Source organism: Colias eurytheme, chromosome 21 (genome assembly GCF_061535395.1).
Source record: "Colias eurytheme isolate Ceu_HAF_F1 chromosome 21, ilColEury1 Martin Lab GWU primary, whole genome shotgun sequence".
Taxonomy (NCBI): Eukaryota; Metazoa; Arthropoda; class Insecta; order Lepidoptera; family Pieridae; genus Colias; species Colias eurytheme.
Genome location: NC_143000.1, coordinates 6,224,496 through 6,245,488, shown reverse-complemented (window position 1 = coordinate 6,245,488; position 20,993 = coordinate 6,224,496). Strand labels below are relative to the sequence as shown.

The following is a 20,993-nucleotide window of genomic DNA, read 5'->3' as shown; positions in this document are numbered from 1 at the left end:
AGAATAACCATGATCTATAGAATTACTTGATTTTTCCCCCGGAGTGAGCTGGATCGCCCGCGGGTGAAAGCGCGCGGCACAGCTAGTACATTTAGTATGAAATATGTTTATTCCAAACATTTAATATGTAAGGTTTTGCTTTTTTATTTGATTTTGTGCTTTAATTACTTCGCAAATTTTAATGAAAGTTCATTTAGAGACTGTAAATAGAGCTCGATGTGGAATACAATGTTATTCCAAATCGAGGATGTCATCTCGAACATTTGCTTTGAATACAAAATGTATGGGAAATAAAATATATGGGAGCGTTTCATGTACCATTTTTGGATATTTCTCGTTTTATTTTTAAAAAGTTATTATTGTCATTTTACTCATTAGGTTAAGTACTTTCAATATCAGTTTAAAGTTTTTTGATATCTAGGTACTATAGTTACGGAATAATCGCCTGTACACACTTAACGATTACACCTGGTATATTTAAAGCATTACAAAATTTATTAGTCGCCCATCCATCCTACTTTAATTAGGTCACATGCAAGTAGTATGGAATATATTAATAGAGATGGTAGTTTATCTTTCATATTTATATTAGCTATGCATATTATAATTATAAATAGAAAATGGGTCGTTCAGTTCATTAATATCAGAGCACAATCAACTTGCTTTTATATCATGGTCAGGGCTTAAATAATTACTTTTACTTGCTACATACTCCACACTATCTAAACGTGAAATTAGCTATTCAGTGAATCTTAATATATATATAAACCTCGTGTCACAATGTTTGTCCTCAATGGACTACTAAACCACTTAACCGATTATAATAAAATTCGCACACCATGTGTAGTTCGATCCAACTTGAGAGATAGGATAGTTTAAACATGTAGGAACCACGGGCGAAGCCGGGGCGGACCGCTAGTACATAATATATAAATCAAGTCACAAATTAGGTATTAAATTGTAATTTGTTGTGTGTGTGTAAATTGTTCTTTGTGAAAATTGGGAAGTTACCAAGTTTAAGGAAAATTTTGTATTTTATGATTTTTTTTACAGGAAAAAGTGTAACAGTATAACGAAATTTTAACGCCGAAGATTCTTTTAAAGTGCTTGTGTATAATAAATATAAAATTGTGGTACATTCACGTTACGACCACTAAAAGTTTTCATGTAAGACTTAGAGCTTACCGCATAAATCTAGAAAGTTATAAATTTCATGAAGTATTTCTGCGTGAATTTCGTATTAACTTATTTCAAATTTTGGTTAAATTATATTAACAACTAGCGGTCCGCCCCGGTTTCGCCCGTGGTATATGTTTACGTTTTCTCTCCATAAGAACCATGCTTGCACTTCAAGGAATAAGTATTATATAAAAAAGAATTAACGAATTCGGTTCAGCCGTTTTCGAGTCATAGCACCTACCCTCGACACACACATAAATCTATACCAATCTATATAATATAAAAATAACCGCGTTTTACCAAATGCATGTATACTTACATATACATATTTAAATTTTAAATAGCGTTTTTTCGCGCTAATTTCTGGCACTGTCACTGATTTTTATGCAACGTTTTCTGATAGATAGCTGAGGTAATAATGTGTAACTTGGCTACTTTTTATACTGATATTCCCACAGGAGCAAGCTGATTTTCGCGGGTGAAAGCGCGTTACGCAGCTAGTATTATATTATGTGTGACGTATGTATGAATTATGATTAATTGATTAATCTGCCATCCCAGTAGCAGGATACAGGTACTTTAAATCAGTCTTTATTAATAAACTAGCGGTCCGCCCCGGCTTCGCCCGTGGTACATATTTACGATTTCTCTACATAAAAACCATCCTCGTACTTCAAGGAATATAATAAAAAAAGAATTATCTATATCGGTTCAGCCGTTCTCGAGTTATGCGCTTACCAACACATTTTGCGATTCATTTTTATATATATAAATATATATAAATAATAGGTATTCCGGTACCTAAAGATATAGGTTGTTTCTACTAAGAGTTAACTACGAACTCGGGAAGCTGATCTTAGCATTACATTTTGAACTGTTAACTAGGTCAGGGATAAAATCAGATACTGTGTGCACTCATTGTAAAGTTTTCATTAAACGCGAAGGGAAGACAAATATAAATATTGCATTGAGTTTCCAGTTGACACATGAAAGCGCTTTTATTAGCTTCACCAGCCCCCCTAGACAAGTCGCTTTCTATTAGCGTAAAGTTTAATAGAATAGATTATGAATGTATGAGATTGACGTAATCAATCGTCGCCGTCGTCGTAATCAAACGTCAATCTCATACATTCATAATCTATTCTATTAAACTTTACGCTAATAGAAAGCCACTTGTCTAGGGGGGCTGTATGTTTATATGTAACTTTGCCTATTTCGTTGTTAGTTGTTGAATGAAAGGCAATTAGAAGAATAATATATATGTATTTATAATATATATATCTGATTTTACATTGTTAATTTATAGACGTGAGTACAGAGCTAGGTTGGATATTGACTGGCTTGAATACAATTTGATCATTATTCATTCCATATCGCTTTCATATCCTAATATGGACAGACGATTTTGCAGACACAAACTAAACATAATATTGGTAGGCACATTACCGACTCCTTTAGAATAGTTTATGACCCACTTAACGGACAGATTTAATTCAAAATTTGTATGCTTTTCCAGGATCCGTGAAGAGCAAAGTAAAAGTTTTAGTATGAAACTTATTCTATCATCAGGTAATGTACTGGAGACTACTAGAATTATATAGTCAAAGGTTTTCTATATACAAAAATAATGCAGCTGAATCGAGTTATTGCTATGTATGGATCAATATATCTATTAAGAAATTAGTAATATTCATTTACAAAATTACTCTTATGATATTAAAGTGTTTTGGAAAATTGTATATATTTATTGGAAAAGTAACGCGCATCGGTTTTCAATAAATTTATAGTGAAATTGCAAAGGACACAGTCAGTCCCGCCGCTGCCGTCGCGAGCGGCGGGTCCCGCGTTCCCGCCTGGAATATTATGAACGAAAACTATCGGGAATATTCGATAATACAGTATTGTATATATTGTTTTAGTTTGATGAATAATAGTCATCTTGGATTCAAGTATTCTGTAAATGTAGACATAGTTAAACGTGCTTATAAGTTAGAAATATCGCAAAAGTTATAATTTTTAAGTTTGCGTAACTTATTCTTAGGTACTTCAATTGTTTTTCCTGTATAGTCATTTTATTATATTACACACTTTCCTTTTTATAAGGAGTAAAAAAGCGTGATTTTAAAATATTACTTCATACAAAATAGAGCAATAATTTTTATTTGAATACTAGCGGTCCGCCCCGGCTTCGCCCGTGGTACATGTTTACGTTTTCTCTACATAAGAACCATCCTCGTACTTCAAGGAATATAATAAAAAAAGAATTATCGAAATCGGTTCAGCCGTTCTCGAGTTATGCGCTTACCAACACATTTTGTGATTCATTTTAAAGTGAAACTTTTATTACATCGTCTCAAACTTTTTGGTCTGTGTAGTGCATGTCGCGTGTATCGCGGCTGCCGAGTAGGTATACCTACTCGGCAGCCGACCGTCACGCGACATGCGCTACACAAAGCAGTGTTCGGAACCGTTCGAACAGTTTCACTTTTACCATGGTTTCATAAAACCACACGGCACACAACATTTTTATATATAAGAAGATTATGATTTATTAAAATGGTGCATTTTTCTAAGGCTGACATTGATCTATGATATTATACATTAAAAATACATTTGTTACTTTTAATATAAAGCCAGTTAATAAACACTTTTTATGTGTAAAGACGGGTGAAAAAGCAAGCCGGTGTTAATGATAATAATTTGCTCTATAAGGTTACGTGACAAAAAAGGTGTCATTAAACAATACTTCACGGTACATTACATGATTGGAAATTGTCCTGTTATATATATATCAGATCAATCTTGTTTATAGGTCGTTCTAAGATTATACCAAAGCCTCAATTCCCTCAAGGAATAAGGTCTGTAAGGGATTGCTTGGAAAATAAGATCAATAAAGCCTTGGGGATTTTGGAATGTTGTGATATCGATAGGTGATTATATGGTCATTTTTGACCATTCCTTAAAAGGAGTAGAACCTAAATGAATATAAAAATAAGGAAAAAAATATTGTCATGGAAAATATTCGCTTCAAATAATAATGTTTTGTGTTTTTTGGCGCGTTGAGCGTAAAATTTCAAGGTCGCGTCATGGCAATACCGTCACGTCATGGAGTAAGGCGACGATTTTGGTATCTTTGAATTTTTTTAAATTCATCGAATACACAATTGTACACTTTGCAGGTGATTTAAGATTTATCTTATATTTCTTTTGTATAATATTATTCAAGGTATAGGGAATTAGGGACATAAAAGTTGACATAATGATCAATTAATATACGTCTTACGAAGTTTAACTAGTTAAGCCTTTTTCAATACTTACTGTACGCATAAAAATATTTCGTAAGTCTTAATTTTTAACTTATTTGGCGTTAGTATGACGACTTAATTTATACCACTAAAACTACCAATAAAGAAGAAACCACTAAAGGATTAAGAAAGTTTAAATTACCAGTAGGAATATATTTTATTATTAAAATTTTAAAGGGCTTTCTCTGTTATCCGTTAGTCTTTATTAACATTGCTTGCCGGTAAAGAATTTTGTGTATATTATAAATCATTTTAGAAAGGTTACACAAAGGTAGACTTTCAACGGTCACTGAATATATTTTAGAAGAAAAAAAGAATCTTGAAAGATGACCCACTTTTTTTAACCAGAATGTAGGCTTTTATAATATGAAAAATGTCGCATTCTCTGAAATTAGACAATTGAATGGAGAATAATAAGCGTTCTGTATAACAAGTGTACATAAAACAGTAATTAAGAATTTAGAAAACAGTGAATAAAATAAATAATAAATAAATATTTCAGGATAATTTTCATACACGGCACAATCTGATCCCATATTAAGCTTTCGCTTGTGTTATGGAAACCAGATGGCTGATAAACATACATATCTAATTTTTAAATAAATACTTAAATAGATAATTAACGCTCAGACACAGAGCAAACATCTATGTTCAACACAAATATTTGCCCCGGGTGGGAATCGAACCCACGACCTCTGGCTTGGAAGGAAGGGCCACTACCAACCAAGCCAAACCGGTCAGTCCCTAGTAAATAAAATATTTCTTTGTAATGTACTTAAATAGTATTTAATTAAACAACGTTCAAGTGTACGTGACTTTTTGGACAAAAACTTGGATAAGTATCTACACGTTTTTATATTTTTCAGCGACTCATCTCCACCCTAATTCAGAATGATGGCTAAAAGTAAACATAGATTAGTAAAATCATTCTCATAATAAAAAAGATGTTTACCTTCTTAGGATGGTAAAGATGGAGAAAGTTTTAATAATTTATTGGCTATTCATTTTTCCTTAAAACCGTAATAAATGCATTGGATTGTATTGCTTTAAGGATACTGTATGTAATCACTACATATAAAGTAAAATCGCTTTCATAAAGTAAAGTCGCTTTCAGCCGTGTTTGCTTAGATCTTTAAAGTTACGCAACCGATTTTGATGGTTTTTGTTTGAATAGATAGAGTTATTCAATAGGATGGTTTTAGTCTATTGTTAATTAGGTTTTAGACTTAGCGGGCGAAAAGCTAGTCAATATAACTTTAAGTTAAATTTAATTGATTTCGAAGCTAATGAAATAAATTTAACGTAATCAATAGAGAAAAACGTTAGGAAGTAAGTTGCAAACGGGAAATAACATCGAGGTTGTTTTGTCAACTCGAACAAATTAGATTCCTTTCAAGATAGGCTGAAAAAGCACCTAATGGTTTTCTTTAGCGATCGATGCGCTTTGTAATTTTTTTATGCAACGTTGATTGATTTTACTTCATATTTAAGATTTTGTTTAAGAAAATGAAACTGTCTCTGAAGTCTTAGTCCATTCTGGTTAATATGTATATGTAGCCGTTACCTGAAAAAGGTTTTAGAAAAGAAAAATTTAAGTTTTCTCTTGTTATCTAAAAATGAGGAACGTTGGAAAATTCGCGAAAAACTGAAAATGAATTCTCCACGGGAAATTCATTGTTAAGTTTTGGTATTGAGAAATTTTCTAAGTATTTTGTTTTGAGTTACCTGAGCTCGAGTATTTATAAGAGTATCGGGCTATTTCGAAATAAAGGGAAAATTTGTGGGATAGAAGATGAAACTTCATAAACTTTGAAAATTTATTACCAATCTTGATCGTTTACAAGAATTTCATTTATTTCGTCATCCCTTAACTTTCCATTGTAATAAATAATAATAATTTAACGCTGAAAATATTAAATGTTTCACTCTACTGAACTACAAAACGATTTTCGGCCTATTTTAATAATTTGTTTGAAATAGTGTATCTCATTCTATTTCTGATTTCAAAGGGAAAAATTGTTGAAAGTAGTTACGAAACTAAAATTACATAAACGCTTTTAATTTTAAACTCAAAGGCAAGTAATTTAGTCGCAGAAGTTAAACGAATAATTAATAAGGAAATGTTAAATTCAAAATGTGCCGGGAAAATATTAGTTATAAAGAACTTAGCATTTTCCATTTATTTTATTTTAAACTAGCGGTCCGCCCCGGCTTCGCCCGTGGTACATGTTTACGTTTTCTCTACATAAGAACCATCCTCGTACTTCAAGGAATATAATAAAAAAAGAATTAACGAAATCGGTTCAGCCGTTCTCGATTTATGCGCTTACCAACACATTTTGCGATTCATCTTCTTATATATAAAATTCTCGTGTCACAATGTTAGTCTGCATACTCCTCCGAAACGGGTGGACCGATTCTCATGAAATTTTCTGTGCATATCGGGTAAGTCTGAGAATCGGCCAACATCTATTTTTCATATGTACCACGGGCGAAGCCGGGGCGGGCCGCTAGTTTTTATATATAAAGATACGGTTTTTTAATCTTTATAAAATAATACGTTATATATAATAATTTAGTATAATAACTTAGTAGGTACTTATATTTACAAAAACGTAGATACTTCTACACGTAGTATATTATTATTAGTCTGTGACATTACATACTGTATTTGTATAAAACTGCATACGGCATTTTAAGGTAAATGAAGACAAATTGCAGTTGCTATAAAATGATTGTTGGTACGTGATAAGATAATAATTTTCCTTTAAGGGCTTGGTCTAGTAGTGCAAACAAATGCATCCTGTCATCCTATATGTAAATAATACAAATGTACTAAGGGAAAGTTGCTCCACTTAATTTTTAAAAATTAAATCATTCGTATGCATAATTTAATATTCGTAATAAGTACCAAAAATGACAATTTGAAACAATTTTCGTGAAAATTACACCGGGTGATTTTTTTTTTATCAGTACACAAAATTTGCGAATACTTTCTATTGATATCTTCAAGTTCATGTTTATATTACTACTTTTACAAAGAAATTTGGACGAAATATAAAAAAAAATAAGCTTTCCATACAAAATGCATAACTCTATACATTTTTTTCGACCTAAGTTTCTTAGTGAAAGTTGTTCAGTTTAACTAATAAACGGATAAACAAATTTTGTATATAATAAAAAAAATGTAATGTTTGTGTTAAAAAATTATAAAATAGAAAAATACGCAAATGAAAACAAAAGATATTTATTTCTGACTAGCTTCCGCCCGCGACTCCGTCCGCGCGGATGTCGGTCTTCGCGTCTTCTACAGATTTATTATATTATGTATAATATATAGATTTATATTGATAAACCTAATAAATCTTTTGCTAGCATTCTGATGCTTTATCGGTTGCACTGGATTTATCTCTTTTTTTTTCAATCGCTTGAATGATATAGGATGGGTCCTTGATGGGCATCGAATGCTGAAGTCTCGAATCAATCAATTCTGACAGTAGGCAATTTATGTAAAATCTTGATAATGGTCCATCATTTTATTTTGCCTAAACGTTACATACTTTTTTATATATTCTATTTTTAACGAATGATTCACTCCAGTCCAAACAGCAAATAAGCAGACTTCTGCTTCTGCAACGTTTAGTTGTCCCTGAATTTGGAAAAATAGTCATGATTCTTATCTATGAAAAAAGTGTTATTTTTTGCATTGTATTTCAAATATTAAATTTTATATTTTTAACTGCATCTACTGCATTCATGTCTTTTGCCGGAATTAGACATTTAACTTCTACTAGTCCCATTTTCCCTTTTTGATACGGGAGTGTATAAAGTAAAATTTTTAGATATTTCTCGTTATACTTTTAAAAAGTTATTATTGTCATTTTGCTCATTAGGTAAAGTAATTTCGATATCAGTTTTAAGTTTTTTGATACCTGCAATAATAACGTCATAATCGCCTGCACATACTTATCGATTACACCCTGTATACAATCCACCATCCACATTCATAATGTTTTCCTGTCCTCCTCTCCTTTACGCTGTTCACCGATACATTTTAAATGAATAAATCTGCTACCACTGAAGGATGTTTCATTGTGATCAGCAAATTTTCACCACTGTTGTCGATTATTTGTTTTTCATTTTTAATCAGCAATTGGGAATCATCAGTTTTGTTTTTGCAGATTGGTGATGTACCCTAACAATACGTCGAAAAGGGAAAGCATCAACGAATTATCGCTTTCGTCCTCTTTTTTTATTCTTCGCGTCTCTGTTACTTGTGTTTGTTTAGTTCTCAACACCCACTGAATTTTCTATGTTATTGTGATCTTCCATTACATCTGAGTTTTGATGATGTGATGATAATCCATTCGTTTTAATATTGGTACTTAAAGTTGGTGGACTAAACTAGAAATGGTGGACTAAATTTGTCAGCGCGTCTGTAAGATCAGAATATTAAACCAACATCCTGTATTTAAGTTACAAAATTAATAATCAAACAACATGCCGCTACGTTGAAAATGACTAGAAGAAAAAATTAAAACACCTCGGCATATAATTTTGGAGTAAACAAATCATTTTCCCCGGATGAACTTGGGAAGTTCAAGTTCTCAATACAAGTTTATATTATATTTCGTATTTCTCAAACGAAAAATAAACATTTTTGGAACTTCAAAAAAAAAATGTTGTGTGGTTTTATGAAACCACGGTAAAAGTGAAACTGTTCGAACACTGCTTTGTGTAGCGCATGTCGCGTGTCGGTCGGCTGCCGAGTAGGTATACCTACCGAGTAGGTATACCTACTCGGCAGCGATACACGCGACATGCGTTACACAGACCAAAAAGTTTGAGACGATGTAATAAAAGTTTCACTTTAAAAATTATATTATAAGAAAATTTATGAGCTTACTTTAGTTTTAAAGAAATATACATCCCTTTACTGACACTCCGTAAAATAAAGAAATTGTTGCCAATCACCTTTGCAATCTATTTGGTTTCATTAACTTTATGTTCGAAGATAATTTTTTTTCTAGTAGTTACACGCGTATTTTTTTCGTTTATTTTCCATATCGAAATCAAATGTTTAAAAATACGAATATTTGCACAAAACTAAGATAAAAATAATCAATTAACAAAAATATTAAATTTAATGAAGTAGAGCAACTTTCACTTCGGTATGAACGAAAATCGAGCGTAGAGCACACGTCAGAACGCTCCGGCCCAAGGAGCGCGACTAAAGAAATTCGCTAGGATTTTTCCTAATTATTTTAAATATTTTTTTAATATTTAAAGAATTATCAAAATTCAAAAAAAAATTTTTTTTAAAGGATTAATACTCATTGGTCTTCAACCAACTCGAATAAATTAATGGAATAAATAACTTTTAGCAGTATTTATTAATAGATTTTGTAAGGCAAAAAATGGGAAATTTAATGAATTTATAACGTTTTAATTAGGAAAATCATAAGTTTTTCGGCAATTGTATTCAGCAGTTTTTAATAACGACTATAGAAGGATAATAATGCGCTGATCAGATTGTGTAAATTGTAATCGGTTGCAACGTAGTGAGTGCACAAACTTAGCTCGAAATGTCTTTGGGGGAAAGAGACTTATCTTGAAGGCCTGATTAAGGTAACATAAAGTAACTTTATAAATGTGAAAAAATTCACGCGCATTGCGTATATAACACTAATTGATAAACAAGAAAAAAAAATTCAGTTTATCATTTCATTAGCCGGGAAAAAATTGTCAAATAACTTGTTGAAAACGCAATTTTGCTAGACTGCAGCCTTAAGCGCGTCACACACGGTGAAGATTTTATCTTAAGACTAGCGACCCGCCCCGGCTTCGCACGGGTGCAATGCTGATACTAATTAATACACTACAGAAAAACTGTGAACGTTGTATATAAAAACATAGCGGCCCGGCCGGCCGGTACCGCCGCAAACGCTACGTCCCGCAATTTTTAAATCTGTAATATCTTCGAAAATATTCACTTAAATCATACGGTGTAAAGTGCCATATAGATCTATATTAAATGAACAATGTATTCAAGGTATTTAATTGGTTAAGGATTAATGCTGTATTGGTGAAAATCGCTTCGAAAATTAGCTTTTATTTGTCGTAAAAAGTAAATGACAAAAAAAAATTATTGTGGGTTATCCATAAGAGATAGACATATACCATCGCGGACTTTTCTGTAGACCTTTTCAATATGTATAATACTTAGTACATTATTTTGATAAAACTCGTAGGGTTCAGCCTGCGTTTGCAATATAAGCGGAAACAATGTAATTTTTTACGACATCACATTAGAAACCTCAAAAATAACAGTACTTCTCCACTATTTAATGGATGTTATTATACATATAAACCTTCCTCTTGAATCACTCTATCTATTAAAAAAAACCGCATCAAAATCCGTTGCGTAGTTTCAAAGATTTAAGCGTACAAAGGGACATAGGGACATAGGGACAGGGAAAGCGACTTTGTTTTATACTATGTAGTGATACTGTTATATTTTATATTACAGTATTTTAACGCATCCGGTATCAGAGTTCGGACCATCATTTTTCTTTTTGTCATTGCGTACTAAGACTCCTGTAGAACCGCCATCCTGTTACAAATGACCCACAAAATTTCGCGTCATTTGTAACAGGATGGCGGTTCTACAGGGGTGGGTGGTACGCAATGACAAAAAGAAAAATGATGGTCCGAACGCTGATACCGGAAGCGTTAAGATACTGTAATATAAAATATAACAGTATCTTAAGATAAAATATTATAGTATCTTCACCGTGTGTGACGCGCTTTATCCAAGATATATCGCCCTAACATACATCGTAATCAGTACGGCCCTGTACTGTGCTACTTAAGAATTATCTTTTTAAGGAAGTCCCGAGGTCGAGTCAAGGACGTTAAATTACGATAAGGCTAATTGCAAACGAGTCACTTCTATATCCATCACTATCTTCACTATATATTATGTAGTAGTAATAGTAGTAGTAACTTCTGTATATCCCTATGTATGCTAAAAAATTGCGCAATGGATGTTGATACGGTTCTTTTAATAGATAGAGTGGCTCTCGATAGTTTTAGTGTATAATTTCTTAAGTTTTAGATAACAGGGACGAAGCCGCGGGCGGAAAGCTAGTTTAGACGTATATTAATGGTCCTTTTGTAGGAAGTACATCTTGGGACATTGATAGATTGTCGGATAGATCGTGAGATGAATTTGAAAACGTGGAAATGCAAGAATTTTCATATAAATTTTATACTTGCATTAAAGTATTAAGCGATTTCGATATTAGATAGTCTATGTAGAGGTTAAGCTGCATCAAATAATAACAATTTACGTTATGTTCTTATCTTCACGGAAGATTAAAGTTTACGATTATGCATTTAATAATAAATGGCGTTCTTTGGAAAATTTAATTATTGGCTATTTTATTATGTAACATTTAAAGTACATTTTTATTCGATGTAATTAACAATAACTGATTGTATTAATATGGCATAATATGCAATTGATATTAAAAAAAATCTGGTTAAGTTTAGATATTATGGTGTACGAGTTTGTATGAAAATTGAAGCGCTTCTATTTATAGTCAAAACACTCGATTTAAATATATCTACAAAAGGAAAATACTTCGATATGTATAAATGAATACACGTGTACGTTTTAATTCTAGTGGGCGTAACGTTTATTTTCCATTTATACTGCTTCTAGTACCTACTAAAAGAACAAAATCTTTTCAGTAACAATTTATTTAATTATATAATACTAGCGGTCCGCCCCGGCTTCGCCCGTGGTACATATGAAAAATAGATGTTGGCCGATTCTCAGACTTACCCGATATGCACAGAAAATTTCATGAGAATCGGTCCACCCGTTTCGGAGGAGTATGCAGACTAACATTGTGACACGAGAATTTTATATATATAAAGATTATGTAACAATCTTACATCAATTATATTAATACAAATTATTCCATGTATATGCTGGAGATCATTTTATTTTAGTATTTATATGTCTTGAATATGTCTTAAAAGAAAATATTAGATTTTACATATTACTAGCCAACCTGGTAAAAGTTATTGTGTCGTATAACTTATGGTTAGATAAATAACTAGGTAACAACCCTTTCTCAGAACTATTGAATTTATATTCAACAACTATGAATTTTTATAAATGGTCTTACCAAGGACGTACTATAAAAAAAATATAAACATACACACTATCGAACGATCCAATTAATATAATTTATCGCAAGAAATAATATGCGTAATCATAGCACATATTGCGATTATCTTACCGCATTTTTATCATAAACATATTTATATCACTTGCTATGCAAATACGTGATAAATGTAATCAGATGTTATACAAATATGGATCTTAGTACATTGTATTAGGGATGTGGGAAGGACGGAGGGTTTTTATATGCGTGGTGCGTACAAATGTGGTTTAGTATGATTTCGCACTGATATCTATTAGACTTGTGGATTCGTCCTTAGACGTGTACTAGACAACCGTAAATTGATATGTGATTTTATTTTTATAGTTGTCGGTATTTTTGAAACGTTATTATATTTCGCAGTAGCTTATTTAAGGGACGTTTTTAAAGGCTCATTACTATCTACTTGTTACCTAGTAGAAAGTAACAGTTCATGTTGATAATTAAGTTGAAATTCTTACTTCGTATAGACTGCGTTAAAAGTTTTGCATGTTTTATACAAACAAAACAACATAACTTCATAAAGCATAATTAATCTAAAGAAAAAGACAATTCTGAAACGTATCACACGGGACACAAATAAGAACATAAAAAGTGACTATTTAAATAAATATCGCAAGCATTTATCGTTTCCGCGTGTACCAACTTTGTATCTAGATCTGCTCTACAATAATAAATAAATTATCTTCATAGCTCGTTATCGGAAAATTGTATATGATTGCAGTGTAGTTGTTTTCCATATTATCTCAGTTAAAGTTATAGTATCCACAAGTCTTCCAAAATGCGTGCATAAGTAACGTGTCTGTAACGGTGTGATAATATATGTTATCAAATATAACCAAATATGGATTTAATTCGATTCGCGTTGATACCCATCGGTCTAACTGTTGGACTCACCTATTTGAATGTTAAGAAGTAAGTGATTTATATCTTCTTGTCGCAAAGCTTCTACGATAATGTCTTGATGTGTAAGAATCTGATTTCATGAAAATGTATTTATGTATGGTATGTAGAGTTTAATATTGTAGTGCTGCAAAGAGTTGATTAAATACCACTTTTTTGTTATGCAAAATATTAGAAACGAAAACCATTACATATTAAGTCATCAATTTAAAGTATGTTGTGTTAATTAATACGCTCCTATTATCTTATCGGTTAAAATTAATGTCTATTTAGGTCTATCCGCAGACCACTAAACCACCCTTTATAAAATCTCTACGTATCATATATTTCTCCACTTGTGTTTTAAACCTATTTTACTATACCCTCTCATAGACCTGTAATACTACACCAAGTTCTTGGTACTTTGTATTTAAAAGTTACCTTAAATTAAACGGCAATGCTTGTTCCAGGAACGCTTACAGTAGAAGAGGTGTACAAAGACCGAGATCAGTTCGCGGGACTTGTGCGCGAGGTTGCTGCGCCGGACGTCGGACGGATGGGCATCGAGATCCTCTCGTTCACGATCAAGGACGTGTACGATGATGTCCAGTACCTGGCCAGCTTGGGGAAGGCGCAGACGGCGGCCGTGAAGCGGGATGCCGATGTGGGCGTGGCTCAGGCCAATAGAGACGCTGGTATACGGGTAAGTGGAAATTAGGAATACTTTAAAAGGGTATTAGGAGTACCTACTTGGCTAACTAAGGAAAACTGGCGGCCGTGATGCGGGAGGCTGATGAGGTCATCGCTCAGGCCAATAGAGACGCTTGTATACGGGTAAGTTTCGTACTCTCTGAACATATTGTTTAGGGGGTGATTAACGTGCAATATCTGGCGACCTTGGGAAAGGCGCAGATTGTTGATCTTTAATGAGCAGTTTATTTACATAGGTATCCTAAAAATTTTCATTCCAGTTTGATCAAGAGTATACATATTTTTTTGTCCCTTATGTGGTCTTCTTTACATACTTTGTTAATTTGCAACGACGCTGTAACTGTATAATGACGTATGCGAAATTTATAATAAGCAAAGCCTTTAAAATGAGGTACACAATACATACGACACACTTATCCTACTAACGAGCTTAATTAAAAATGTTTGAGCTACATAATCTCTCAACAACTCTCTGGCGTCACAAATTCTACATTGCCTCAAGGTCTACTCTAAAAGTCATTTTTTTAAGTCTGGCATCATATCCCTAAGGAGTTTATTTGCTGCCAGTTCTTTTTACTGACACAAGGATATAGCTCTTGTTTAATGTTCTTCTAATAAGCCAAAAGTTTGTATGGATATTACTTTAAAAGATGATTTTTAAACATAACCACTAATAAACAGACGTGGCAGAAATTTGGTATGCCGGATACATCATGGTCCAAAATAAATTCCATTAATTTTTATGATTACCTTTAAAACATATCATTATGTAGATAAGGATACACATTTATAGACAATCAACATCAGTTCTAATTTCGTCCCTAATTCAAAGCATCTTATTAAGTGCTGCTTCCTTAAGAGCTTTAATGTAATATAATGCATACGTACATAATATTATCAAAGAAAACTATGAAGTAGGAAGCCTTTAATAAAGTTCTTCTTTATACCCATATGTCATGTAAATGAAGCTGATAAAACAAGTCTTATGCGATTTTCGAAGACACGTTCTTATATTCCTTTGGAATTTTAATAACCCTATCGTTTGCAGTTTTCTTTGAAGCAGAAAATATGAAAGAGCCTTTATCTTACAAACTACCAGAGGCGGCTCGCCCTAAGGAGCGCTGGTGCAGTGAACTCCCATAAATAATTATAATAAAATCATACTCCTTAATTTAATTATTAACATTAATTATTACTATTTAAAATCAATCGTAATCTTTAAAACTACTGTTAATACCAATGAATATATCCATCATTCCATCATCCCATACACCTGTATAATACCTACTGTATTAATGTAACGCGCGAAGCGGTGCGCTCACGATTGCGATCCAATGAAAAAAGATTTAGTACATTTCCTAATACGAAATCCAATAGGAGTGAAAGAGAGGGTTTTGCCAAAGCCCTGCGCGTGAAACAAAAGATTTTCTATGGAAAAGTAGCAAAATTCGGAGCGGCGCACCCGCAAACGTTGCCGGTTCGTTTTTACCGCCCGGCAGGACAGCGATAGCGCGCGCGGCGCGGCGCGACGTTGCCAGTTACCACTTCTATTAATATAAACAAACACTCGAGTCAACTTCAATGCTCGCGCGCGATTCATGCAATTTTCTAATTAAAATTATAAAATACGTGTTGAAATAGCCTGTAGTTATCAGTATTACTTGTGAGTGTTAAAATGAACAATAATTATAATGTGGCTTTCATTAAAAAGTGTGATAAAACGTTACAAATTCGGCTTGAATTGAAAGCAGGGACTGCCACGGCCTGAACTTGACCTTTCGCAAAAATGTACGACAAAAACGAAAACATATACCTACGCGTGTGTTTAAATCCGAACAATATTATGTGAAAACACCATGGTTGTGTGGTTGTGATGAAAGCAACAACAGACATTTACGAATGTCTTGTCGCTTTAAGTTATAGATATTTTTGCACACCAAAAAGAAAGACGTATGTATTTCCTTTATAAGTAATTTTTTTGATAAATGTACTGCTTTACACCATGTATTTTCAGTGTTTTATTTCAAGTGAACACCCATAAAATTTTGTCACGAGCCGCCTCTGCAAACTACCTGGACACATGTGTCGTAAATGTTGTAGATCAAATTTGAGTCAAATTCTTTTAGTAGTTTTTATATTTATTTTATATTAAAATATATAATTAGATATTCTTATGGTTTAAAATAGATTTTTCTCCACTCAAGGATTCATGATTGTCAGTCTTAAAAACTATAATATAGGTAGCAATCTATTCCATTTAAAATACCAAAACAATTGTACGCAATTGTTTATGAAAACCTAAATTGTGCTCAAATGCGGAAATACAATGATACGTTTAATCAGAATAGGTACTACGGAATGTACTACTATAATTATAGTAAGTACTTATAACAGACGGCGTTGTTTTGAATACAAGTCGAACAGTGACTCATCTTAATCTCACATATGTGGCAGATACTTATATATAAATGAACTTAAAATAACTTTTTGGTTGGTATTCATTTGACTAATTCCGGAAAATATTTCAGTTTTTACTGTTCAAATGAAAAATAATAATTTCCAATATGTTTTTGTTATATGTTACTGGTAATTTGTTTAATCCAGGTATTATATACAATACCTAGGCGAAGTATGGAATGCCTGCGGCGTTCTGGCGATGTATGGAATCACAGGCAAAGTATAAAATGAATAATTCATTTTTATTTACTCTTTATTGTACAACATATTACAATGAAAGTACATAAAACAAAACCATTTTTCATACATTCATTCATTTCATACATTACCTATATGTTTTAGGCATTCCATACAGTGCCAAGGTATTGTATAGAATACATTATATAGATTTCCGATAACATATACACAAAACTTATTTTAAATATTGCTAATTTACATTAGATTTGTAAAGGACAAAGTGTAGTTCAAGGTCAATATAATTAACCGCTTGTATTGGCCCCTGCTCCAATTAGGGACAAACAATGTAGTAGTTACGCTCTATGTGATTTTGATATAGCTATCCTAACTAATATAATTATGCTAGACTAGTTGTTTGCTTAAGATTTGCTTCGGATGAAGGTATATAAAATGTATGTGTTCATCCAGATTTAAATTGCCATTTTTAATCTGTGAATTTGTTATAATTCATTGATACGTACTTTTTAATTAACGAAATTTTATCAAAGCTGATTGTAATAATACGTTTGTATTTTATCACATATATTGTAGTTAATACTTATTCCAAAAAAATATAGAACAATTTTTTCTGAGTAACTACCTAATTACTAAACTGACAATAAAGGCAATATCTAATTTTGATCTGTTTTATATAATTAAATTAAATTCATGTAACATAATGTTAACGAAACGCGGGTGCTTCATCACGTATCAAGTTTGGAAGCTCTCTAACTTGAAATCCTATTACCTACTGTACCGAATATCGATACTAATAATAAACCTTCACAACAAAATATTGGATTATCCACTGAGTTGGTTGACCTACATTGCTTCTCAAAGAAATGTGGGTAACATTTATTTGTTTTTCGCAGGAGTGATTAAAGCAAAAACCCGCTACATTATTCATCGTAAAACACGAAAAATGAAGTTTATTTTGATAACTTATAAACTTGTTATAACTGTCACTTTTGAGTTTTGAGACTGGTATACCCAAGGTATACCTATTAGTGTTCTCAAAAACTTTGAAATTTAAAAGTTTGTCGAAATTCGAAGTAATTACAAATACCCACATTTTTATATTTCTTGGTCGTAAATATTGACTTCAATTTTCACATAGAGTAACCAACTTTTTTATATGGATGATACCTACTCAGAAGTCTATGAAATAAACTTTCTGTTTCATAATGTAAATTATTATCGTTTAGTATCTAGTAGTGTATTAGAAATAATGTTGTTGGTGTTAAAGACAATGAAACACACCAATACACCAATAATATTAACATTCAACCCCTTCATGACTGTTCTTTATTGGATATACTGTATCTAAATATTCCACACTTTAGTCTACTAAATTCTATAATTGATTCTCGAGCAGAGGCGGCTCGCCCTAAGGAGCGCTGGTGCAGTGAACTCCCATAAATAATTATAATAAAATCATACTCCTTAATTTAATTATTAACATTAATTATTACTATTTAAAATCAATCGTAATCTTTAAAACTACTGTTAATACCAATGAATATATCCATCATTCCATCATCCCATACACCTGTATAATACCTACTGTATTAATGTAACGCGCGAAGCGGTGCGCTCACGATTGCGATCCAATGAAAAAAGATTTAGTACATTTCCTAATACGAAATCCAATAGGAGTGAAAGAGAGGGTTTTGCCAAAGCCCTGCGCGTGAAACAAAAGATTTTCTATGGAAAAGTAGCAAAATTCGGAGCGGCGCACCCGCAAACGTTGCCGGTTCGTTTTTACCGCCCGGCAGGACAGCGATAGCGCGCGCGGCGCGGCGCGACGTTGCCAGTTACCACTTCTATTAATATAAACAAACACTCGAGTCAACTTCAATGCTCGCGCGCGATTCATGCAATTTTCTAATTAAAATTATAAAATACGTGTTGAAATAGCCTGTAGTTATCAGTATTACTTGTGAGTGTTAAAATGAACAATAATTATAATGTGGCTTTCATTAAAAAGTGTGATAAAACGTTACAAATTCGGCTTGAATTGAAAGCAGGGACTGCCACGGCCTGAACTTGACCTTTCGCAAAAATGTACGACAAAAACGAAAACATATACCTACGCGTGTGTTTAAATCCGAACAATATTATGTGAAAACACCATGGTTGTGTGGTTGTGATGAAAGCAACAACAGACATTTACGAATGTCTTGTCGCTTTAAGTTATAGATATTTTTGCACACCAAAAAGAAAGACGTATGTATTTCCTTTATAAGTAATTTTTTTGATAAATGTACTGCTTTACACCATGTATTTTCAGTGTTTTATTTCAAGTGAACACCCATAAAATTTTGTCACGAGCCGCCTCTGTTCTCGAGAAGTTGTAACAGAACAAAGACATTAAATTTAGGTCAATATCGATGACAAATATGTGGGTATACGTCACCTCAGAATTGGGCAATTTGCTATAATGGGCCATTGGAAGCGCCTCCGTATTTCCCTGTGATAATTGATGATTGCTCAGTGTTTGCAAATGACTCGGGGTTTTCACTTTTGTAATTTATACTTATACTAGCTTTCCGCCCGAAGCTTCGCCCGCTTTGTCTAAAACATAATAAATTATATACTAAAAACCTTCCTCTTGAATCACTCTATCTATTAAAAAAACCGCATCAAAATCCGTTGCGTAGTTTTAAAGATTTAAGCATACATAGGGACAGAGAAAGCGATTTTGTTTTATACTATGTAGTGATTAGAGGATAATGTACTAAAGGGGATGAATTTGAATTTTTTACATGAAACGAATGAACTCAAAAACGGAAATCATTTAATCAGCGGAAAGCTACATTATGGTTATGATTTATTTGTGTTTTGTCCTGTTTGACCAGGGCAGGGCCGGATATAGCGGTCAGCAGAAGGTAGTTAAATTTCGTAAGTAAATAATCCACACGTAACATACTTTCGCATGTATACGTTGGTAACAAGATTATATTAGTTTTTATTTTGTTATTACTAGTTTTATAGTATTTTGGGGCTGGTGTGGCTGTGTGGGAATCAAACACAAGTTCAATAAAGTCCACTACTTTTCCCTGAGGACGTAGTGTCCGGATTGAGTTAATAGATTTACTCCGTATTCGATTTGACCACAAATATATGTGTTAAATTATATACGACAGTGTGCTGATCCCTCGGCGAATAAGCTGTATAGCAAATAAAAGAATAAAGCCGCTTAACTGTTAACTTTAATCTATAACTATAATCATAAACTTATATGGTTATGATCAGGTAAAGAGATAACGGAATAAAAAATTATGAATCTATACTAATATTATAAAGCTGAAGAGTTTGTTTGTTTGTTTGAACGCGCTATTCTCAGGAATTAGGCCTCCCCCACATTGGGCGTAGGCCGAGCGTACGCGTTTCCTGAGCGTGCTGCCGGCGTCGGCGCGGCGCGGACGTCGCGTCAGCGCGCCGTCTGTGGGGCGCGGGCGTCGCGCCATCGAACGCTATGCAAGCGCTGCGCAAGCGCCGCGCCGACGCGACGTCGCGTCTAAAGCACTCGGCCGCCCGCGCCGTGCCCCTCGCACTCATTGCCCTCGTCGTCGCCCGCTAGGGTCAGTCACTAGAATGGATTCTGACGAGGAAACACTGCTGTTAGCTTTACTACTCAAACGGAAAATACGCCCATGGAACGCCCATGGAACGCGACGTAAGCGCGGCGTCTGCGCGGCGTTCACGCAGCGCCCGCGCGGCGCTGGACAACGCGTAGCCCGCGCCCCACAGACGGCGCGCTGACGCGACGTCCGCGCCGCGCCGACGCCGGCAGCACGCTCAGGAAACGCGTACGCTCGGCCTACGCCCAATGTGGGGGAGGCCTTACTGGTCCGATTTGAAAAATTCTTTCGGTGTTAGATGGCCCATTTATCGAGGAAGGCTATAGGTTATATATCATCACGCTAAGACCAACGGGAGCGGAGCAATGCGGGTGAAGCCGCGGGGAACAGCTAGTTATGAATAAACCTAAAAATATGAAAAATTG

General features: G+C 33.6%; 1 protein-coding gene across 2 annotated transcripts in view; it reads left to right on the top strand.

Moving 5' to 3' along the window:
• Positions 1-20,993, top strand: part of Flo2 (flotillin-2) — a 220,093-nt gene that overhangs the window by 191,965 nt on the left and 7,135 nt on the right. For both annotated transcript variants that reach the window (XM_090114259.1, XM_090114260.1), the window contains exon 4: positions 14,071-14,303. In XM_090114259.1, coding sequence (XP_089970385.1) covers positions 14,071-14,303 — 233 coding nt within the window. The remainder of the gene's footprint in view (positions 1-14,070; positions 14,304-20,993) is intronic.